We start from the raw sequence: 24135 nt of genomic DNA, 5'->3' as shown, positions 1-24135 counted from the left end.
ATTGATTTGTCCCAATATAGCTAAATCCTACCCTCAATTACAGCTTTTGCCTCTGATATTTAAAATGAAAAGTAGGAAAAATGTTTACACAGCTACTTAGACATTTGCACACTCATTTTAGAACACTTGGGTATCGATAGTATTCCTTTAAAGAGAACCAGAGATGAAGCACCCTCTTGTATTTGACCTTATCAGTGGGAACATGACAGTAAACACCTAATCTGCTCTTTGTTTCATTGTTCTCTGTGTAATCTGACTGTTATCACCTCTGATAAGAATCCCCGACTGAGCACTCAGGCTGCTCCGTCTAGCTTTGCTACGGAAAGATTAAAGCTGAGTCTGTCTTCTGTGGTGTTATTTCAAGCCCAAGCCTGCCCCCTTGTGGCTATGCTATAATGACTCAGCAATAATCATTCCCAGCAAAGCCAGATTTAATTGCTCAGTCTGGGATTCGTGTGACTGCTGATAAGACACTTAGCAGTGAGGATGAAACAGACAGCATGGTAAGTGTTTTCTCTAATGTTACTGATATATATGGTAAAATACACAAGGGTGCTTAGTCTCTGGTTCCCTTTAAGCTTCTGTTGGCTTTACTGCAAGGGAAATTAAAGCAAACCTATGAGGTATTTTAATAAAGTTAGATCCTTACTCTAGTAGAAGAGGGAAGCCTCTGGATCCTCCAGAAGCTTCCCGTGTCCTCCACCAGGCTGTTCCAGTTCTGTACCCCTAAAGCATTGCCATACAGCCTGCACAGTAGCACAGACCTGCTTGGACCTCCGCATTGAAGTCTCAGCAGAGATGGCCCAAAACCTGAAGTAATGGCTCTGGGTGTGAGGAGTCATTGGCAACCTTCAACGCTGGAGTTAAAGAGAAGGTCAAGGGGGTGGTCCTAAAAGAACCTCTCCAGTCTGTCTCTGGGGAGGAGCCAGGATAGATTGAAATTTGATTTGCCCCTCCTATAGGTGCGTACACACATGCGACTAGTCGTTTGTAACCATCGTTCCCCGATCTTTACCAACGACGATCGTTACAAAAAACGAACCACTGACTATTAAAGGCAAACGACGAACGAGCCAAATAGTTACAAAAGAAAGTTCTGTCTCTGCGGATTTTAACCAACGACGATCGTTTGCAAAAGTAGTACATTGCTGGTGACGGTTGTTCGTACTAGGCTTGACATGCGCATTTCACTATTTCTCTGAAAACTTCTCATTTTTATGCGCAGGCGCAATAGTTGCTTTTTGTGATGTAACGTTTGTTCTAACGATCAGATCGTTACACACCTTTTAAAACTAACTTTACTTAGGTCGTTTTCATCAATTAAAAGTTCATAGGTCGTTTTCATCAATTAAAAGTTCATTCGTCGTTCTCAACGAACGATCGTTGTCGCATGTGTGTACGTAGCATATGACTGCTAGTATTAGCTGTATATTGGCACAGACCTTCATAATTGATACAATGTGTCAGTCAAGCCAGATATTGCACTTGTGCACGTTTCCTATATTGAAATCTAATACAAAATGGAAGCTTTTTAAAGAATGACAAGACCAGAATTAAATGATCACAAAGCTTTTATTGCTCCACAGTTTCTCCGCGAGGAGACTTTTTCAGAACAGTTTTCAAAATTACTGCAACACCAGCAGCAACCACCACCAGACTTACTGAAGCCACCACCACCAACACCAGCAGCTCTACAGAGGTGGACTCTTGGGGCATTCTGGAAGGCAAGCTGAATGCTGCTTGTGGGGCATGGTGGCCCTCTGCACCAATCACCAAGAGAGGACCAAGGACAATCTGGCTGCTTTCTTCTGCATGACCTGCAAAGAAGGAAGTTTGGTGGACATTAAATCATTTTAGGTAGTCAATGCCTAGTGATTGTAGGAGCAATGAGAAACCAGCAAAAACATTACACATTTTAGTAACTAGCATACATCAAACTATTGAATGGCTTGTCCATTTTTCCAGCCAACTCCCTTAACCTCCTTGGCAGTTTTTTTTTCCTAATTAAAAATTTTTTTTTTTTTAATTTTTTTTTGTTTCATGTAAAGCTACCAGAGTGGTAGCTACATGAACCACCACTAGAGGGCGCATGTGGCCCTCTAGTCCGATCGTCGCGGGCATCTATAGCAAACAGGGGAACGCGTATATAACACGTTCCCCTTTTTGGCTTCTCCTGTCGCCATGGCGACGATCGGGACGACGTCACGGACGTCAGCCGACGTCCTGACGTCAGGCACACCCGATCCAGCCCATAGCGCTGCCCGGAACTCATTGATCCGGGCAGCGCAGGGCTCTGGTGGGGGGGGGCCCTCCAGCCGCTGCGTGCAGGCGATCGCCGCAGAGCGGCGGCGATCAAGCTGTGCGCGCGGCTAGCAAAGTGCTGGCTGCGCGCACAGCAATTTACAGCACAGAAATCGCCCCACCAGGGGCTGAGATCTCCCCCTGCGCGGCATAGCCCGAGCTCAGCTCGGGCTTACCGCCAGGGAGGTTAATCTGACCCAGGAGTTCCACCATTGAGATTAGGTAGCAAGTTCACCTTGGATTGTGCATTAAAATATTTGTTTTGGCGATTGTCCAAACCAGTGGTTCCCAACCTTTTCCAGGTCTTGACACAATGCCAAACATTCAGATATATGTTTGATAGAAAAATAAAGGATAATAAATCAGAAGATCGAGTGCATTTTTCTGCACACTTTTTTTAACCTGTACCCAATATTCTTAACATGTGTAGCAATAGCTTGTACAGGGGCTTTGCTATTGCCCACTAAAGTCGGCACAATTTCACAAAATTGTGTGAATTACGCAAAACATTACATGGAATTATGGAATACTATTAAATACAAAATGAATTGAGATTTTCTCTGAAATTTCACATTACAATGCATTATTGCAAAATTTTGCATGTGTGAAATTTCTCTCACCACTGCTCTGGGGGCCTCCCATTGTTCCAGAAGCAGAGAGTTGCTGCAGCCCTTGATTATGTTCTCTCTAGCCCTAATTTCAAAAAGACCTTGTAGTTTGAGAAAATATCTATTTCAAATATGCAAAGACAGTTTTAAAAACTTTTGCATATTTAAAAATAGATTCTCAAAAGCCTTAAAAATGGAAAGAAAAATGTATACATACCTGGGGCTTCCTCCAGCCCCATCAGCCTGGATCGCTCCCACGCCGCCTTTCTCTGCTGCCTCTATCCGCCGGTACCGAGTCCTGTCAGGTTCATTCACACTTACAAAATGCAAAAGTCTGGCGGTTTTGGCAGGAATGATGATTTTTCACTGAACACTACGGCGATTTTGGCGCGATCACGTTTAGCGTTTCTATAGCACTGAAATGCGATCGCCTGGAAATCACCTAAAAAATGGTGCAGGTGACGAGTTTGCGTTTCTGCCCATTTTGGGCGATTTGCGGCAATTAGCGCAAGTCGCCCTAGTAAGAACAGGCCCATAGTGTTTCATTATGCTAGCACTTTTAAAGAGTGCTAGCGTTTTGCCAAAATCGCGGCAAAATGCTTTAATGTGAATGGGGGCCTCACTTCCACCGACGTGGCCAGTTTTCCGCATCCACAGGGACTCTATCTCTTTACGCATGCGCAGTACGGAGGGAGTGCACTGCACTTACGGGGCCCGGTACTGGCAGATTGAGGCAGCAGAGAAAGGTGGCGTGGGAGCGATCCAGGCTGATGGGGCTGGAGGAAGCCCCAGGTATGTAAATCTTTGCTATTCACCTTCGTCGGCATGAAATACACAAAAATTGCACAAAATTACAAACTTCAACATCAATTGAATTTACAAATCGTAATTACGTATAAGCATACATGCAAAAATGTATGCGAAATTTTGAGTAAACGTAATTAGCCGATTACGCTCACTGGACTATATACTGCTGCTAAAACAATGGGGAGGGGGGGGGGGTTGAGGGACACAATGCTGCTGCACAATGAGTGAAGGGCTGTAGGAATAATTTGCTGCTGCTGGCACAGAATGCTATATGACAGGTGGTACAGGGACAGTGTACTGCTGCCAAGTGCTCACACAAAAGGTCCTCCCCTCCAAGCATTTGTGCTCGATGCTCTGCCTATGCCCTCTGACTAGTTAGTGAAGGGCTACAAGAAAATGGCTACTGATGTCTGCAAATGTGGATGGCAGTGGTCATTTTCTTGTAGCCCTGCACTAATAGGAAGGCAATTAGCAGGGATGAGATTGAGCAGGGGAGATGAGCAGTGACACAGCCGGCACTCCCGCAACACACCAGTTGGGATACCGCTGGTCTACATCAAGTAGTTGCTAGCCTCCAAGTCCATTGTGTCACCAGAATTGCAAAGACAGGACACATGTGCTAACATTTATAACCTCTAAGCCCAGCTAAAGGATAACCCAAAAGGGTTTCAGGCCAGCAGCAAGTTGTAAGGGCTAGTTTACATTTGAAGAGCAAATGCAAATCCCAACCCTAAGGGCTAGTTCACCAAAATGCTGCTAAACACTAACAATGTATCCTTATGGATATATTTTTACTGCAGCACCTTGGCGATTGCGTTGCGATCATCATTCTACTGAATGGGAATTGCAAATCGTGGTAAACATGAAATTTGAGCTGCAAAATCATGATTCAAATGTGAACTAGCCCTTAGAGGTCCTAGCTTACTGATACACTCATAACTTTGGGGAGGTGGCCAGTTCTACTTGGCAAGACAACGAGAAGATGCTTCAGATTTTTAGATTGGGCCAGCGAGGGCTACTTGGCATCCAGAAATGTGTACATTCTAACTACCCAATCAAGTAACAAGGTTTTCCAGGCACCATGCTTCAGCCCACTGTATAGTGTCATTACAGAGTTGCAAATAAAATAGCCTTTAGAGAGTTTATCTGGGGTTATGGGTTTGAAATGGTGGAGAGACACCATACATACAGGAATAGATCAGGAAACCGGTCACAAGCTACTTTGAGCTTTATAATTGTCCCTGCAGCTACTAGCTTGGAAGTAATCCCTTCACCATTGAAGATTGAAAACAAGCCATTCCATTCGGAAACACTGACAATACTCCCATTATAAGAGTTGGGCACCATGAAGCATGGAATAGATTCATACCTGTAACAGCCCCTAGTGGTCTAGGACAGGGTTTCTCAACTCATGCCTCAAGTACCCACAGCAGTGCAAATTTTGCAGAAAACTACAAACTTTCACAGGTGAGGTAATATGCTCTGAGACACTAACTACCTCTGGATAGCCACAAAACATGCATGGTTGAGAGGACTTTAGGACCGTGTTGATAAACCCTGGCTTAGACATAGAAATCTGGAGCTGTAGATGGGGCTATGATTGGACAATGGTCAAACACCAGCACCACAAACAACATGTCCATAAGTTGATAATCTTACCAATGTGTCTCTTCCCAAAGCCTCTGGGCCTCCCAGCAGAGCCCCGACTCCTGGCCTGACTGGCGAGCACATTGCAGATCCCAGAATTACAGCACTGACAAATGTTATTGGAGCCTTCTACTGCAGACCAACTGGAGAGGGAAAAAAAAAAAAAGTTATATATACAGATGTTTTGAGTCTAGCAGCCTTCTGCCAGTACCAGAGATGAGGGTGTGCGCCAGGTGAAGGCTTACCCTGTTACTATTCCTTCTCTGAAACTCCAATTCAGTGGGGTAAGATTTAATTTGGCTTCCAGCTATTGCCAGCGGTCAAATTATTGTGTCACCCCCCCCCCTCTTAATTTGGGCTCCAGATTGGCAGCCCCTAAAATACTCAGAGTGCCACGATAGCTGTGAAATCACAGTATGGCCTATGGTGGCACCCTTATTCCCTTTCTTGCCTCATGAGGCTAGTCTGGTTGGAAGGTTTAGTGTTGCAGTTAGACTGCACCCCCCAAAAATGTGCAGTGTTCTGCTGAGGGGAGTGGCAGGCCCTGAAGTGTGGCAAGGCACAACAGCCGGTCTGCAAATTCATTTAAATATGAAAGGAGTCGGTACAAATAAGGTGTTCAAGGCACATTCTCCCAACGGGACTAGGAACTACGACACCCCCAAAGGAGAAGCCAAGCCCTCATTAGGAACTTTGCTTTCTAGGGTATGAAAGTTCTCATACTGCGGTGGAACCATAGCTGCCCTCCTTTGAGTAGCTCCTGCCTAATGTAGGCTTCCCAGTCAGTTATTAAAGAGGTCTATGAAAACTGAAAAGCTTCCAAAGAGTTTGACAAAGTATGGACCAAATGTTAGATAGGCATGAAATTTCACTTGCCTAACATCTCTCCTAATCGAAATTTATAAAGTGGAAGTTGACTGGGGTTCAAGCCATAATCAGCACTAAAACCAACAGCATTTTGAGGGACCTCCTAATACTGTTTGGTGGGGGTGGAGAAGAGCTACCCTTGTTATAAGGGGTTGAGGTGGCAGAGTACAGCTCAAGATGGTTATTTTGGTCTAAAAGGATCAAGAATGCAAGTAAGTTTCGGGAACAGGATAATGTTAAGATTCTGGCATGAGCGTTGAGGATGATTAGTGGCTGTGAGGTGGACCATGTCCACTCTGATCTCACCTATTTGTGGTTTTGCTGAAGGAACAGGCTTTGTTCATTGGATCAGGAACTTGGTTGGCCGAAGCAGCCCTCAAATGACATGTAATGTAGATCTAAAAAAAATAAAAATAAAATTTTTTAAAATATAACGTTAATACAAATCCATCTTCCATTGTGTGGTGCTTTATAGTTTACAACACATGGCACAATAGCTAAAACAAATATGTTTGTAGTGTATTTGGCAAAAGTGTTGGAAGAATAGAATGCTAGGTGGTGTGTTATGTGAGGCAGAATAGATAAGTGAAGCATTGCATGTGAAGTATAGAGGGCAGGACAGGAAAGTAGTGTGCACCCAGGATTTTAGTTTAGCTGGCTCTTAGATGTTAAATAATCCTAATGGGGATGAGGGGGGGGGGGGGTAGAGGCCGCCTCTGCATACCTCCCAGCGGCTACCCAGAGTCAGAATTGCCACTCCGAGTCAGTGGAGGTTAAGTTGATATAGAAGACCCCCCCCCCCCCCCATTGTTTTGGTGGGCCACAGAAGACTACCTGGAGTAGGCAAGGCCATGCAAGAGGATTGGGTGTGGGCGGAAGAACAAGTTACTAAGCATGGGGTCCTTTCCACCTAACTTTCATGGAATTAGAGATGCTCCCATCAAGGGAAAGTAAACTGGAAAAGGCTGTGCCCTGCATACACTGTACATGGACCTGACAGTTAAATATTCCATAAACTAAAAAATTATATAACCTCTGGATGGGAACTAGTGGTGCAGTTCTGAAAACTATGGAAGTTGGGGCAAAGTTAATTTAGGTGCGTACCTCGGAGATCGGAAATGTAGAAATGTTGTGAGAAGTGGAGATTGCCAAATACATTTAGGTGTCAAACTCAAGACCTGGAGGGGGGGGGGGGGGGGCAAATGCAGCCCTTCAGACATCTTGTGGCCCTCCAGAGCACCAAATGTCCATTAGAAGCATTAAGAATGAGCACACCACCTTCCCATCCAGAGGAGCACAGCAGGCGCATGCACTGTGCGTTTTAGAAAGCTAAGTAACTTTTTTTTATATAAACGCACATTACAGAACTAGAATACATGCATTTTCCCATGTGGCCCATCGACTTATATTGCGCACTAATGCTAGCATTTTATGCAGTGGCGTAGCCGCGTAGTTAGACATTAATATAGGGCCCCATAGCAAAATTCATGGGGCCAACATCTCTAGGCTCTTTTGAGCAATGCCACCGGCCCCTACCTTAATATGAGTTAACTGGGAATTTATATTCAGAAGGTGGAGCAACAAAGCAAAATAGTGAACACATCAAGTTCCATCCAGGCACTGTCTTCTCCAGGGCCCCCTAGCAGTTGCTATGGCTACACCACTGGTTTTATGGAATGCTAGTGTTTCTGCCTAGTGTGTTCCTTTCCTCAATTCTATAACTTCCTATGTTTATCCCTTGCAGGTGGTCAGATCCCTCAGAACCAACATCAGGATTAGCATAGTGTAACGGGGCTGGCTCTAGCGTAGGGCGAGAGGGGTCGGGGCCCCCCTCAAACAAATGTCTTGCCCCCTCAAGCAGGAGGGGTGGCAACACAGAAGAGGGAGCGGTGGGCACAGCGATGGGGAAGGGGGCAGTCTCCCCCTTCCAGATTTGAGCATCTGGCAGCGGGCAGCAGAACACTTCCTATTCCCAGCGTGAAGTAGATCTGTGCGCCGCTACTCTGGTCTAGTCAGTGACGTCACTAAGTAGCGGTGCAGAGATCTTCGTGCTGGGAATAGGAAGTGTTCTGCCGCCGCAAATATGGAGGGGGAGCCCCAGATGAGGAAAGGGGGGGGGGGGGGAGAACCGGCCCTGTAGTGTAAACCATGCCACAACTGAATTTGCCCCTTTGAGCCTCACCTCAGAGTCCTGCACCCCCAAGAAGCGGAAAGCATCTATGGTAAACTGTAGCACATCTGGCTGGATCCTTGGAGACTGGAAAGCTGAAGACGCATCACCTTGTACCCCATCCACCAGACACCTGCAGAATATAACCAAAGCACCAGTCAGAAGGAAAGTTGCTATAGCAAGTTCCATTACAGCTATCTCACAAAGTAAACTAAAACCCTACCCATTGGCAGTTATGAGGTCATAGTTTGTACCAGAAGCTGTATCAGTGGGGGTGGCCTGACAACGGTCAACAAACAGGATCAGATCAGCATGATTCTGACTGTCCACGGATGCTTCTATATTGAAGATATCTCCTAGCTGGAAGACAGAGGAAGCTCTGGGTCCACTCCAGTTATCTGCAAAGATAGCACAAGATTAATACATTCAAAGCCCACCTCTTCCCTAGAGCTGAATATTTATGGCTAGTTGCCTACCAGTCATCAAACGCAAGAAGAAGGTCATCTTATCTTCTGTGGACACTGTGGTGCTGAATGGAGACCAAGTTGGCTTGATGGCATCACTACTGACATTGCCAAGTCTGCAGAAGAGATCATAAAATTACCTTCTGTAGTACTTTATGAATAAAATGATACCAGCATGATGGAGTCTTGGCTGTTTTCATGAAATGTACAAAGTACACAAATGGTGTGATTAATATCAGTCCTTTTTGACAAAGTGAGTGAACTAGGGTTTGAATACAACTTTTATTAGACTGTATTTAGCAAGTCTGTATATGCATTACTACTAGCTGTAACCATAGAGTGGCAGTGTGTTCTGGTAAGAGACTTACTACATCCTGTGTCTAAAGGAAGTTGTGAATAAATATTCTTGGTGTGCTAGCAAAGGAAGCCATGAGGCGGATTAATATTTTCTTATCCTGCATTCTACATTGCAGCACAGCACACTAAAGGTCCGTACACACGCCGGACTGGAGGCAACGACTGGTCTGGCGTCACCTCCCGCTGGGTGGGCGTTCCAGCGACAGTCCGGCGTGTGTACAGAGTCGGCAGACTGATACGGCTGTTTGAGCGATCCGCCGGGCGCCAGACAGACTGTACACACGCCGGACTGTCGCTGGAACTCCCACCAAGCGGGAGGTGACGGACCAGTCGTTGCCTCCAGTCCGGCGTGTGTACGGACCTTAAGAGGCTAAATTATAACAGCCTTTCTAACCACGAGAGAGCTAATGCTAGTCTAATTTTGGGGACCCAACTGGAAATCCTGCTTTTGTGATTGGGTGGACAGCACCCCTTCAAACTGCTAGGTGGTCTACTACTATCTGACTAAACAAAACTCTTTGCGCTGTAATCAGGTGCTGTGATTGGAGAACTGTTTTCCAAGAGGTTTCCTGCTGGGTCTCAAAGTAGATTAGCACAAAATATCTAGCTGATCAATGTAGATGAGGAACATCAGAAACATTAGCTGAGAATTGAGATACTTTTCCTTTTAAAAGTGCTGGTTATCCATCTTTCCGACCTTTAAGGTCCAGGACTGAAATACATGTGGCCAGAGCATGCAGGCCAGTCCTGCATAATTGTTCAGGGTAAAGTGATTTGGAATGTACAGGGGTATATCTACATACAATTTTGATTGGCCAATGATTGGGAATTCTACCACCATGTAGTATGAGGGGGTAGGGATAGACAAGGAGATGAAGAATTCATAGTCATGACATGATTAGAATTCTGTATGCAAAGATTGACCAATTGTAACCTATTGCAGGGTTTGGTTAGTCCATTTTCAAGTTGCATAAATTTGCACACAGAATTTGCCCAATTCTGCATCAACTCAGCGTTATTTTCAGCTCATTGACCAGCCCTAATGATGGATTTTGAATGAGTTCAAGTAAATTCTCATACTACATGGAAGTGGCAACATTGGGAGGTGTGTATGCGCACTAAGACCTCTTTTCCACAGACAGTTAACCTGCCTGGCGTTCTGATTCCCGTGGGAACGTTTTTTGCAAAAAAAAATTTTTTAAATTTATCATGTAGCTAGCCTAGTGCTACCTACATGATTCCCCGTGGCGTCCCTCCCACCCCTCCTATCGCTGCAGGCGCAATCACCCGTCCGGAAATTACGTTCTGAACGGGATTTCCAGGAGGGCTTCCCCTGTTGCGACGTTGACGTCACAGGGAGTCCCGATCCACCCCTCAGCGCTGGCGATCAGGCACAACACGCAGCAAGCACTTTAAAAAAAAAAAAAAGTATTCAAATCGTCCCAGCGGGGCCTGAGCGGTGACCTCCAGCGTCTCTGGACAAGCCTAGCTCGTCCAGAACGCCAGGGAGGTTAAGCAGTGAAATGCATCTCAAACTCACAACTGCCTGGTAACTGCTCACTGTTGCCTAGTAACTGCTGAGCACACAACTCAGTACATGGAAAAGAGGCCTTAATTAGTTGCTGTCAGCTATAACTGTAAGGACTACTGATATTCAAAGTAATGCCCATGTTTTCCTATAGCACAGTTCACACTGTTTAACTGAAATCTTTTTACAATGCAAGGCTATGGAGAATAAAAAAAAAAAAAAAAAAAAGCCTAAAGCTGAGCCCAAAACATGGGCAGATTACACAATTTGCATTCAAAACCAATGCATCAATGAGGAGGTTAGCTATCAAAAATAGTTTGTTGCTTTTCCTATGCGACGAATGTTGCTGGACAGGGACCAGGATTAGATCCTGTGGGTGACAGTTCAGTAGAAATAATCTGTTTTAACAAAACTGAGGTTCAATCAGCTAAAAAGCCCCACAATATTTCTCTCCAGTTGCTGTGATAGCTGGAGTATCTCCTGGAATTCCAGCACGTTCTTCCTAGCGATGAGCAGAAGTTCCACCTATGCGTAATTACACATTATGCCTGCCATCTGAGTCGGGAAGGAATTTCCCTTTTAGGGCTAATTGGACCATGCCTTGTAAGGGGTTTTTCACCTTCCTCTGGATCAACAGGGATATGTGAGGGAGCAGGCTGGTGTTGTACTTTGGTCTCTGGTTGAACTCGATGGATGTAGGTATTCTTTCAACCCAAATAACCATGTAACTATGTATCGTAATTCACTTCATATGTAATTGTAAACATTCATAATTACACATCTTTTTCAAATTTCATGCCAGTTTTGGCTGTGAACAGCAAAGCCCCCATACTTGCTATTGCTACCAAAATTGCTGCATGTCAAGGGGAATAGTGGATACTAGAAATGGCCGAACGGTTGAGCCACAAACTTATTCGCACAAACTTTATGGTGAGTTCTACCCGCCCCTATACTAAATTAGGCTCAACTGACCCATGGTAGCCAATCAGGCTACACTCCCTCCTGAAGCTTCCCCCCCCCACCTTATATAAGGCAGCTGCGTCAGCCATTATCCTCACTCGTGTGGCTGCAGTAAATAGAGAAGGGAGAGTTGCTGCAGGAGACATAGGGAAAGCTTAATTCGTAATAATGCACTTGGACGCAATACGAAATAAGGTAGGTCCTATCGTGTACATCAAAAAAGGGCGTCTGGAAAAAAGGGCGTGTGGTGTAAACGACACAGTATTAGCGTTTATTGAAATATTGTGTAGAATTTCATTTACAAATAGTTTTAAGAATTTATAAATCACTAAATAATGTGTATGAGATCGGCAATTCTTAAAACGTTAATCTTCCCTATTTGTAAACTGAAACTTATATTTACGTTTGTTAAAAACCCTCCCTGTACCTATCCCTAACCCCTAGACCCCCTGTTGGTGCCTAAACCTAAGACCCCCCCCGTTGGTGCCTAAACCTAAGACCCCCCCCCCCCCCCCGTTGGTGCCTAAACCTGAGAACCCCTATGGATAATGTTTTACAGACATTAATAAATAAAAAATGTAAATAAAAAAAAAATGTAATTTTTTTTGGGTGGATAATGTTTTAGAAATAGTGATTTAGTATCTTTATAAACGTTATTCGTCACGGGCTCATTTTGTAAAGTTAAACCACCACAAACAGTTATAAATCCTTAAAAATCTCCGGCGCCTTTTTTCCCCTGTTCGGCGCCCATTAAATGATATTTATAATGGGAGTGAATGGGGCGCCCTTTTTGTCCACTTGTCTCATGCGCCCAAATCTCCTGCTTCTGGTCCTATCCTTTGGGAGGTGGGTGGGGGCAGCTCTGGCAGTGGCAGCGCTTGGGGGGGGCGCTCGCACTTAACCTCCCCCAGGGGGAGGGGGGCAGCTGCAGGGTCTCTGAGCAGTGAGAGTGCTTGGAGTGCCCTGTTGGCTCCCCTTTTCCTGGGATCCTGGGGGGCCTTCACATGTCGATCCTGGATAAGTGCTAAATGCTGCGCAAACTGATCCCCCACAGGGCAAAAATTTTGCAGTGAATTAGTTGGCAGAACCCTGCATATCCTGGCAGGCGAAAGCGAATGCACATTTGCTTGAGCTATGCCTCATGAATAAGCCATTTAAGCCTCATCTGCTAAGCCAGGTATATAAGGGTTCACTTGGTTGATGCACACACCCTTTTAGCAAAATGAAAGGTTAGGCTTGTTAGCTTGCTCCTTGCCAATACTTATTGCTAAAAAGCACCCAACAACTTCTGAGAGTGAATGTTCTTGTGATCTGTTTTTTGTGTGACCCACTGACACTTGCATATGCAGCCCTGTCAGGCAGTTGCAGCTGGCCCTTGATAATTACCATACTGTGCAAGGCCCAGCACATTCAGTGACTACCTTTTCATTGTGTGTGACAGCTGCACATTTGTAATACCAGTCAGACCATGTCACTGCATACCTGTTCACTGCACATTGTATTAGTCAAGTCAGTGCATACCTTTCAATTCATTCTCTCCCCCCTCTAGGCGATACCCAAACTGTACCATGATGTTGAAAGGCAAGTGGGGTCATCTCTGGCACACAGCGTTGGGTCAAGGGTCCATCTGACCCCGTGGTCTGCAAAGCATGGTCAGGCCTGCCCGAAGACTAAGTCAGTCCCCACACAGCATCTCTGCCTGCACACCATGTGACTGCCTGCCTCAAGACTAAGTCGGTCCCCAGTCCCCACACAGCATCTCTGCCTGCAGGCTGCTTGATTGCCTTCTCAGTCACCACCAACAGGGTCCAGGACTCCCAGGTGGATTACTGAATTTTTAAGGCCGCTGCTAGCAGTGGCTGCTATAATAATTTTCCTGGTGGGTGTACATGCCTGCCTAATTTTTCTGGCTGCACTGCAGCTGCAACACCACAAAAGGAATGTACGTGTCAATTCCCCTTCGTGATCGTTACCTTGCAGCAGTGAAGGGGCTTGCATATCAAAATTAAGCATTGACTGCTGGCTATATGAAAGTGCTGGGGGGCACACCCAAAATAAGGTCATTGCTTCATTGTGGACAGACCTAATTCGATCAGTTGAACAATCACTGTTCTATCATTGAGCTACCTCAGCCCAGCGACCATATGGGCTTGAAAACCGCCATGGCCTACACTCTTGCCATGGTGCGCACCAGTCCAGCACTGCCGTCACTAAAACAGCTGTTTGCGGTGCATTACACAGTGAGTTTGGTGTGTCAGTGTGAAGCAGTACTCTAATTACACTCCCTGATTGATGTATACACATGCAAGATGTTTTAAAGCACTTTATGCCTCCAATTTAGCATGCAATGCGATTTCTGCCTTTAAAACCCTGCTGTGCGTCAAACCCAGATTTTTCCCAGGACTTTTGGCATGTATCCCACTCCGCCATGCCCCCCTCCAGGTGTTGGACCCCTTGCAACATCTCTTCCACCACTTCTGGCCAGCATAAATGTTTGTAGTTTTCAAAGTTCGCATCCCCATTGAAGTCTATTGCGGTTCATAAAGTACACGAGAACCCGAACTTTGAGCCATCTCTAGTGGATACAAAAAAACAAACTTGTTTTGAATCAATTTTAAAAATGCATTTTTCAAATTTAAAGGGACTACGAGCTCAGAAAAAAAAAAAAAAAAAAAGGAAAGTTGTACTCACCAGGGGCTTTTTCCAGCCCAGTGCTGGTCGGGAGGTCCCACACCGGCGTCCTGGCTCCTCTTCTCCACCCCGCTCCGGAATGGCTGACAGGCCGCAGCCCGGGCGACACTCTACCCCGAGTGTCGGGCTGCTCCTTCCGCATATGACGCGGATTACGTCACACGCCGGCCGCCTCGCGTCATCACGGCGGCCGGCGTGAAAGTACTGCGCATGCGCGCTTTGTTCGCGCATGCGCAGTACTTTCACGCCGGCCGCCGTGATGACGCGAGGCGGCCGGCGTGTGACGTAATCCGCGTCATATGCGGAAGAAGCAGCCCGACACTCTGGAGAGTGTCGCCCGGGCTGCGGCCTGCCAGCCATTCCGGAGCGGGGAGAAGGAGAGGAGCCAGGACGCTAGCGTGGGACCTCCCGACCAGCACTGGGCTGGAAAAAGCCCCTGGTGAGTACAACTTTCCTTTTTTTTTCTGAGCTCGGAGTCCCTTTAAACTCCTTTGAATTTTTAAAATGGATTCTCAACAAGGTTTAGTTGTATCCACTATTCTCCTTAAAGAGGACCTCCAGTGAAAAACAAAAAAAGTGCTTCATATTTACCATAATTATGTATAAATGATTTAGTCAGTGATTGCCCATTGTAAAATTTCTCCTCCTTGATTTACATTCTGACATTAACCACATGGTGACATTTTTACTGCTGACAGGTAATGTCACTGAAAGTAGCTGCTCCTTGCTTTTTTGGCAGTTGGAAAGCACTGTAATTTCCCACAATGCAACAAGGCTCCCACAGTGTGATGTCAGTACCTCAGTGCTGTGAGGTGCTGACATCACTGTGGGAGGAGTTTCACCACAAAAATCAGCCATACAGAGCCCCCCTGATGGTCCGTTTGTAAAAAGGAAATGTTACAGTTAGACTTACCGGTAACTGTATTTCTAGATGTCATACGGGACACTGGAGATGTGGCTCCGCCCATCCAATTAGTGGAAACCACCTGAAAGAGTAAAAAGAGTATTAATAGCCCCCACCCTCCCCTGGCTCCTCAGTGTAATGAAAGTAACTTCCAAATAAAACACAGAAGAGGAGAGGAAATAAAAGACACCTCAAAAGTGTAACCCATAAACCCCCAATCCAATAGCCGTAAGAGAGTGCGACAAGAATAGAGGTGGGTCGGTGTCCCGTATGACGTCTAGAAATACAGTTACCGGTAAGTCTAACTGTAACATTCTCTAGCCGTCATACGGGACACTGGAGAGATAAACAAGTAGTCTGAAAAGACATAACTAGGGAGGGCCACAACCCTGGAGCACTACTCTGCCAAAACGACACCGTACTATGCATAGGTCCACAGAACCGTATGGGCAGTAAATTCCTATGCAGAACGATTCTGCCACACAACCGCACTGGCCCTCACCCAAGCCACCCGGTCTTCTCTTGGCCTCACCACCTAGTGAAGCTAAAAATAAAAATTAAGGGAGCTACTCCTCTTCGGTGTTTCCGGGACGGAAACCAAATTAAACTGAGGAGCCAGGGGAGGGTGGGGGCTATTACTCTTTTTACTCTTTCAGGTGGTTTCCACTAATTGGATGGGCGGAGCCACATCTCCAGTGTCCCGTATGACGGCTAGAGAAAGATTTATCATGTAAAAGGGGATATCAGCTACTGATTGGGATGAAGTGCAATCCTTGGTTACAGTTTCTCTTTGACATGTGTTGCAATAGCATGTATGGGGGTTTTGCTGTTCACTGCCAAAAAGTACAACATTACGCGTAAATTAATGCGCAATTGTGCATGACAATACAAAAATCTGTATTGAATTTGTAACTATGTATAGGCATAACTGCAAACATTTACATGAAATGACAATTGTAATTTGCCGATTACGATCACCATGGGTTCTTCCGCTGGAAGAGTCAAATCCTTGGTGACATATTACCCCCTTTGCTCGGAGACCAGCCATGGCTCCCAGGAACTCACCGGGGGAAGACACACTGGACGGGAACAACGGCTGGGTTGTTACGAATGATGACCCCGTTAGATGATGGGTTGTAGGTCAGTATGCTGGAGTAGATCAAGTAGGTGGAAGTGGTCTGAGGGAAAAAAATATATAAAAAAAAACAGTTATATATAGAAATTGCCTGATACAGCCACAACTACTTTGAGACAGCGGTGATACTAAGTTGCCATAATTTAAGTTACCATTATTTAAAGAGAACCTGTACTGAGTAAAAATATTTAAAATAAACGCATGAGGTAACTTCAAATGAACATTGCATAGTTACCTTGCCATCATTTCCTCTCAGAAGCTCAGCATTTTCTTCTGACAATAATCCCTTCCAGTTCTGACAATATTTTGTCAGATCTGAACTATATCAGTTGCTGTCAATAAAATATCAGTTGCTGTCAGTTATAGCTGAGAGGAACACTGATGTACCAGGTAATGTCCATGTTTCCCTATGGCTCAAGTGGGCGATGTTACAGTTTAACCGTGTGCTGACCAGAAAGCTGTTATGGGTACTGGCCACTGTTCAAAATGGAGGACGGAAAATTCCCTTGACAGTGACAAACATGACGTGGGACAGGAGAAAGACACTGAGGAGTAGACTACATGGAAGGTAAGTATGACTTGTGTATGCTTATTTTGACTTTTAATTTTCAGTTAAGGTTTTCTTTAAGATAAAGCAGAACTACGCACATTGTTAACAGGTTACTCCCAAATAGAAGAGCTGTGTAAAGTTCGTTTGGCCTCAGCTACATGATACAAGCCTGTTTTATAGGCACAATTCTGGACACCTCAGAATTATCTGACACAGGGAGGGCAATATTTGTACTTTCTACCACCCAAGGCCAGCTAACCACTTTTGCTGCCTGCCCCACCATGATCGCTGCCTGGCCGGTGTTTCACTTCCACCGCTGGAATTTTAAATTGTCGCCTGTCGCAAGTCACATGCTGCAGTGCTGGCAAAATGACTCCTCCCAAGCTGTGCCATTGGATGCCTGAATGCTGGCTGCTGTGCTTGGAGCTCTGTGTGCAAATTAGCTGCTTGTTGTAATGTGAGGGGGCAGCTGTGAGTCAGGACAGTAAGTTTGTGAGCCTGTCCACAGCTGCTAGTCAATGCATTTCAGGGCAGCCGCGGACAGAACAGGTCTGGCTGGCTCAGCATGTGTCACTTGAGGGAGGAGAGGCAAGCAGAAAGGATTCAGGGCAGGAGGCAAGGCAATGCAACTTGCGCAGGCTGCCGCCCACAGCCAGGCAGGATGAATGATACAAATGGTCATTGTCACTTTACTGCCCCATCAGCTGCCCTAAATGCATAAATTCTGATGCCCTAGGCCATGGCCTATGTGGCCTTGCCAGAAATCTGGCCCTGGACACAGGTATGCTAATGAGATGCAAATAATTCATACTTCTGAAAATGTGCTATAATGCATTCCCTGCCAATTTTGATAGCTCAAGTTGCACACAAGTCACATTAATTCTAATGCCAGCTGGAATTACCAAAGGATTGGCTTAGCAAATGTTAGTCTTCAGTAGAGATAGTCCAAAATACCGACTGACAGAATTCCGCATTCCCAGAAGTGTTCGATTTCTGTGGACTGTTATTTTGTCGTAATTAAAGGGAACCTTAAAGGGACACTTAAGTCAAACAAAAAAATGAGTTTTACTCACCTGGGGCTTCCAATAGCCCCCTGCAGCTGTCCGGTGCCCTCGCCGTCTCCCTCCGATCCTCCTGGCCCCACCAACAGCCACTTTCTGTTTCGGTGACAGGAGCTGACAGGCTGGGGACGCGAGTGATTCTTTGCATTCCTGGCCACAATAGCGCCATCTATGCTGCTATAGCATATATCATATACCATATAGCATCATAGAGGGTGCTAATGTGTCTGGGAACGCGAAGAATCACTCGCATCCCCAGCCTGTCAGCTCCTGTCACCGAAACAGGAAGTGGCTGCCGGCGGGGCCAGGAGGATCGGAGGGAGACGGCAAGGGCACCGGACAGCTGCAGGGGGCTATTGGAAGCCCCAGGTGAGTAAAACTCATTTTTTTGTTTGACTTAAGTGTCCCTTTAACAGAGGGATATGGATGTTTCCTTTTAAACCATACCAGTTGCTTGGCAGTCCTGCTGATCTCTCTGGCTGCAGTAGTGGCTGAATCACATACACACCTGCTTGTTGAGGGGCTGTGGCTAAAAGTATTAGACAGGATCAGCAGGAGAGTCAGGCAACTGGTATTTTAAAAAGGAAAAAAAAAATCCATATCCTCGGTTCAGAGTCCATTTGTTTAAAAATTGCAGAATTTTTTTGCATTTGTACACCATTATACATAATACACATTTCAAATTGGAAACTGCAGTAAACTTACACATTTTGATTGGCCTAATACTCAGTCTTGGGCCCCCCCCCCAAAAAAAAAATCACGAATTTGTTTGGAAAGTCAAACTAGAATGCCATGGAGTTCAGAAGCTTATCCTTCTGGTGCTCATACACTGTACAATTGTTCATCCAATCTTACCATTGCTATGTAATATAAGGGAACTGCAAAAAAAGGATCCTCAGTATATTCACTTACTTTACACTTATACTACATAGAAATGGTAAGAGTGGAGGGGGGGAAAAAAAAAAAAAAAAAATTGTACCATGTATTGGCACCATTAGTCTTCAATCTGACTATTGATGGCCAGTGAGAAGTAGTTTGTACCAGCACAGTTACAAACTGCACAGAGTGGAAGCAGGCCAGTCATTATCGCACTACCTGCAAAGCTTGATTGGTACATTGGGCTCTATTCACAACATGTGCAGTAACAATTTTGGGTTGGAAAACTTCCTCCAGTGATAAATAATTTCCTGACTTTTCTGAGTATTCACTAAAAATTTACAGAGTGCGATAAGTGGTTGATAAAAGCGGGGTAAATTGGTAATTGTTCGGCAAGTGTGTTAAATGGTCAGTAATATGTGCAGAAATAAAGCTTTTTTTTAACCACTGTAGGGCAACCCATATACTTGCAGAGACAAATCAGGAAAGCCTGGCATATGGGCTGCCCTACAATGGTAAAAAAAAAAAAAAAAAAAAAAAAAAACCTCTTCAGGCACACATTTTAGTGCAAGTTCCCAGATCCCAAGGGCTACCCACCTGCAAGGTGTTGCCGCACTGCTGGAGTTTACTTTGGAAGAGGATTACAGTGCCATTACTCCTGGGGTCTGGCAGGCAGGATTGGGGTCCCAGGCTGAGGTCTGAAGGTTGCACCAGAATCCCATTGCCATAGAAGTTTCTCCTGACATAGACCAGCAGGGTGTCCTCAGTACACTGGACATTGATTGAGGATCCCAGGGGCTGCGGGGTTGGGAGCTGTCGTGGGATCCCTCCACTATACCTGCCATGAGAACCATACTGACCCAATCCTCTGAGCTGGCCATCCACAGGTAAATGCCCCCTAGGATGCCAGTCAGCTGACCCATGTCTATGCTGAGATCCACTCCTTCCCCAGTCCTGCTGGCGACTGCTTCTCTTCAACACGTCGTCTCTAATATCACCCGACGCTGAGCTACATGTCAGCAACAGCAGCCACCACACAACTAACTCCATCATAACAGAGAAACAAGCAGTACAATGAAAGAAAGGGCGATACCTGCCTCTTATACCTTTCCCACAAGCCCTGCTGACAACCCAGCTGAGGCAAATCGGCATTATTATCACTACTAGGGATGGTCAATGACATGCAAATACTACAAGGCTGATGCAAGATTATGGGTATCATTCATAAAGCATTTCCGCATGCGGAAATGCTTAACACCGGTGACTTTCCCGACCACTCAGCATAAGCCCCATTCATAAAGGCTCTTTCCGCATGAAAAGGTGACAGAGCGATACATTTCCGCCTTGTGCGGAGTTTTTCTAGATTAATCTAGAAAAAGTAACAAACACATCCATTCATAAAGATTAGAGCAAGCGGTATCCGGAAGGAAAATACCGCTTGCTCGACAGTAGCGATAGGCGGGCGGAATACATATAAATGAATGGGAGGGACCTCCCAAGCAGCATCAGACAGAGCAGCGCAGGGAGGGAATCGGGCAGCTTTTAAGTTTCCGCATGCCTACCGCCACGCTACCGCCAGCTTCCTCCAGAAAGGGTATCATTCATAAAGCATTTCCGCATGCGGAAATGCTAAAAACAGCTGACTTTACCGACCACTCGGCAAAGTCAGCATTCATAAAGGCTCTTTCCGCATGAAAAAAAGACATACCGAGCAGAGTGATAAATCACCGCCTTGTGCGGTGATTAACGGAACAAATGTAGCAAAATGTTAATTCATAAAGAATACCGCCAGCGGTGTCAGGTCGGAAAGTCCCGCTCCCTCTGATGTGGCGATACCAATGCAAGTGAATGGAGACACACAGACCTCCCAGGCAGCTGCAGCCGAGCGGAACACGGAGAAATGTATCAACTCGGCAGCTTCCGTGTCTCCGCCTGCCTAACGCCTGCCTACCGCCAGCCTAGTTCGGGGAATCTCCGCACTGCCACCGCACCTACACACTTCTTTATGAATGCCCCCCCAGAAGTCTAAAGTACCGGTTGCGGAGAAGAACGGTGTTTTCCCGCACTACCGACAGCCTCTTTATGAATGATACCCAAAACCTCCGCACTTCTTCCGCAACAGGCAGACTTCTTTATGAATGCCCACCCAGAAGTGTTAATTACCGGTTGCGGAGAAGAACGGTGTTTTCCCGCACTACCGACAGCCTGTTTATGAATGATACCCTATGCAGATAATGGGTATCATTCATAAAGCATTTCCGCATGCGGAAATGCTTAACACCGGTGACTTTCCCGACCACTCAGCATAAGCCCCATTCATAAAGGCTCTTTCCGCATGAAAAGGTGACAGAGCGATACATTTCCGCCTTGTGCGGAGTTTTTCTAGATTAATCTAGAAAACGTAACAAACACATCCATTCATAAAGATTAGAGCAAGCGGTATCCGGAAGGAAAATACCGCTTGCTCGACAGTAGCGATAGGCGGGCGGAATACATATAAATGAATGGAAGGGACCTCCCAAGCAGCATCAGACAGAGCAGCGCAGGGAGGGAATCGGGCAGCTTTTAAGTTTCCGCATGTCTTCCGCCACGCTGCCGCCAGCTTCCTCCAGAAAACCTCCGCACTTCTTCCGCAACAGGCAGACTTCTTTATGAATAGCCACCCAGAAGTCTTAATTACCGGTTGCGGAGAAGAACGGTGTTTTCCCGCACTACCGACAGCCTGTTTATGAATGATACCCCTTGTATGCGAGTTTATGCAGCTTGAAAATGGTCAATTTTCAAGCTGCAAATGCTCGCATGCAAAATCTGCATAATCTTGCATCAGCTCAGAATTATTTGGGTCTCATTGACCATCCTGATCCCTAATCACTAGGAAAGATCAGTTAGGCCTCTTTTCCACAGACTGTTGATAGGCAGTTAGGCAGTGAAATGCCTCTCAAACTCTCACAACTACTCACTGCTGCCTCGTAACTGCCTCGTAACTGCTTGTTGCTGCCTGGTAACAGATCACTGTTGCCTGGTAACTGCTTGTATGCAAATTTATGAAGCTAATGCACCAGTCAAACTTTGGCTGGATTCAGTCGGTCCCTTTTCAAACTGCATAAGGCCTCCTTTCCACGAACTGTTGAGCTGTGTGCTCAGCAAGCAGTTACCAGGCAGAAGTAAGCAGTTATCATGCAGCAATGAGCAGTTACTAGGCAGCAGTGAGCAATTGAGAGAGTTTGAAAGGCATTTCACTGCCTATCAGCGGTCCGTGGAAAAGAGGCCTAACACTAGTCAGGCAGGGGTCACACTTGGGGGGAAATTTCATGTTTTTTTTACAAAATAAATGTATTGGGCTCTATTAACAATCACACATGCAGCAAAGGTTTTTTTTTACCCCAAAATTACCGCCAGCGGTCACACTTTTTTACTCGCATGCGGAAAACATGTGGAAAATTTTTACCGCCACGCCGATGTCGTTAATTTTGCAGTAAGGCCCCATTCACACTTGAAACCGCAAAACATTTTGTGGGAGTGATTTTTCCGCAATTTCACACGGAAAAATCCACTGGACACTGCAGTGATTTTCCCGCGATCATGATTAGCGCTTCTATAGCACTGAAACACGATCGCTGGGAAATCGCCTGAAAATGGTGCAGGCACTTGCGTTTGGTTTGCGCTAATCGCCGGCGATTAACGCAAATCACCCAAGGATTGTAGACGCTTACGTTTTAATGCTGCTGCGTTTGTGCGTTAGCGTTTGAGGTTTTTGGTGTGTTTTTAAAGGGCTCTGTCCCATTTGAATGCATGATGTGCAAATTTGCATTTGACTTGATGTGATGTGCAAAATTACATTTGATTTGATTGCACATGCACGCAATAAAGTAGTGCATGTACTTTAAAAATGCACTGACAACGCAATACGAAACTGAACTGTCTGACAAGTACGGAGTCCAGGCACCCATCTGAGAGACACCTAACGTCTGGTACAAACCTTCAATCTTGATTGGTCAATCGCTGACAAGTTTTACCACCAGTATTCAAATTGTGTTGGTCCTCACACTCAGAGCAGGGACAAGGTCCTCCAGCACCCAAGGCTGAGACACCAAAGTGCACCCCTCCAGCCCTCCCACCCCAGCCATCACACACTGATTGCTATTAGACTAAGAGGGCCACAGGGCCCACAACCTCCCCAACACCTTCATCTCTAGTTATCTGGCCTGCAGTCACTGCCATGTATCCCCTTTTCTTATTTATTTCTGCTTCAAACACAATTAGGAATGACAGCTGAATGAATCGTGCGCCCCCTCCTACACTGCGCCCTGAGGCTGGAGCCTCTCCAGCCTCTGCCTCGGCCCAGCCCTGCTCACACTTCATGGAAGTAGTAAGATTGGTCAGTAATTGGCCAATAAAAGTTGGATGTGTGTACCAGCCTAGTACACTCTTTCAATTATAATTGACCAATCACTGACCAATTTTGCCACCTCCGTGTAGAATGAGGGTGTACCTACATACAGCCTGGGAGCGATTTCCCTGCTCCTATACAATTCAATAGAATGGAAACGCTCCCAAAATGCTGCATGTCCTGCGATTGCGATTTCCTTAATCGCTATCTCGGTACTTATCCGTTAGCCGGGCGCATCCTCTAGGTGGCGACAAAACTCCACCAGAGTTACATCTTTCCCTACTATCCATGTCGGCCTGGAGGGGGAATAGTAATTAGCGCCACCTGCCGGATGCGCCCGGCTAACGGATAAGTACCGCTATCTCTCTAGTGGAATCTGTCCCATCCATTTACATTGGCAGAGCGTTTAGGGAAATCGCTAGTGATTGAAAGCACTCGCTAAATGCTCAAAAACTGCTCTAGTGGGTTCCAGGTCTAAGACCTCTTTTCCATGAGCAGTTGAGCTGTGTGCTTAGCAAGTAGTTACCAGGCAGCAGTGAGCAGTTACCAGGCAGCAGTGAGCAGTTACCAGGCAGCAGTGAGCAGTTACCAGGTAGCAGTGAGCGGTTACCAGGCAGCAGTGAGCATGAGCAGTTACCAGGCAGCAGTGAGCAGTTACCAGGCAGCAGTAAGCAGTTACCAGGCAGCAGTGAGCAGTTACCAGGCAGTAGTGAGCAGTCACCAGGCAGCAGTGAGCAGTTACCAGGCAGCAGTGAGCAGTTACCAGGCAGCAGTGAGCAGTTACCAGGCAGTAGTGAGCAGTCACCAGGCAGTAGTGAG

The 24135-nt window shown here is 46.0% G+C and overlaps 1 protein-coding gene across 1 annotated transcript; it reads right to left on the bottom strand.

Annotated features, from left to right (window-relative positions):
* Positions 1–1553: 1553 nt before the first annotated feature.
* Positions 1554–19976, bottom strand: LOC137562011 (zona pellucida sperm-binding protein 3-like). The gene is made up of 8 exons (XM_068273354.1): positions 19524–19976; positions 16370–16482; positions 8877–8980; positions 8624–8798; positions 8413–8533; positions 6537–6628; positions 5376–5506; positions 1554–1817 (listed from the first exon to the last, which is right to left on the bottom strand). The coding sequence occupies exons 1-8, from the start codon at positions 19974–19976 to the stop codon at positions 1573–1575; spliced, it is 1434 nt and encodes a 477-aa protein (XP_068129455.1). The 3' UTR covers positions 1554–1572.
* Positions 19977–24135: the final 4159 nt, after the last annotated feature.

This window comes from Hyperolius riggenbachi, chromosome 3, assembly GCF_040937935.1.
Source record: "Hyperolius riggenbachi isolate aHypRig1 chromosome 3, aHypRig1.pri, whole genome shotgun sequence".
In the NCBI taxonomy this organism is placed as follows: Eukaryota; Metazoa; Chordata; class Amphibia; order Anura; family Hyperoliidae; genus Hyperolius; species Hyperolius riggenbachi.
Note: the sequence above shows the minus strand (reverse complement) of the source record. Positions and strands in the feature narration are given on the sequence as shown.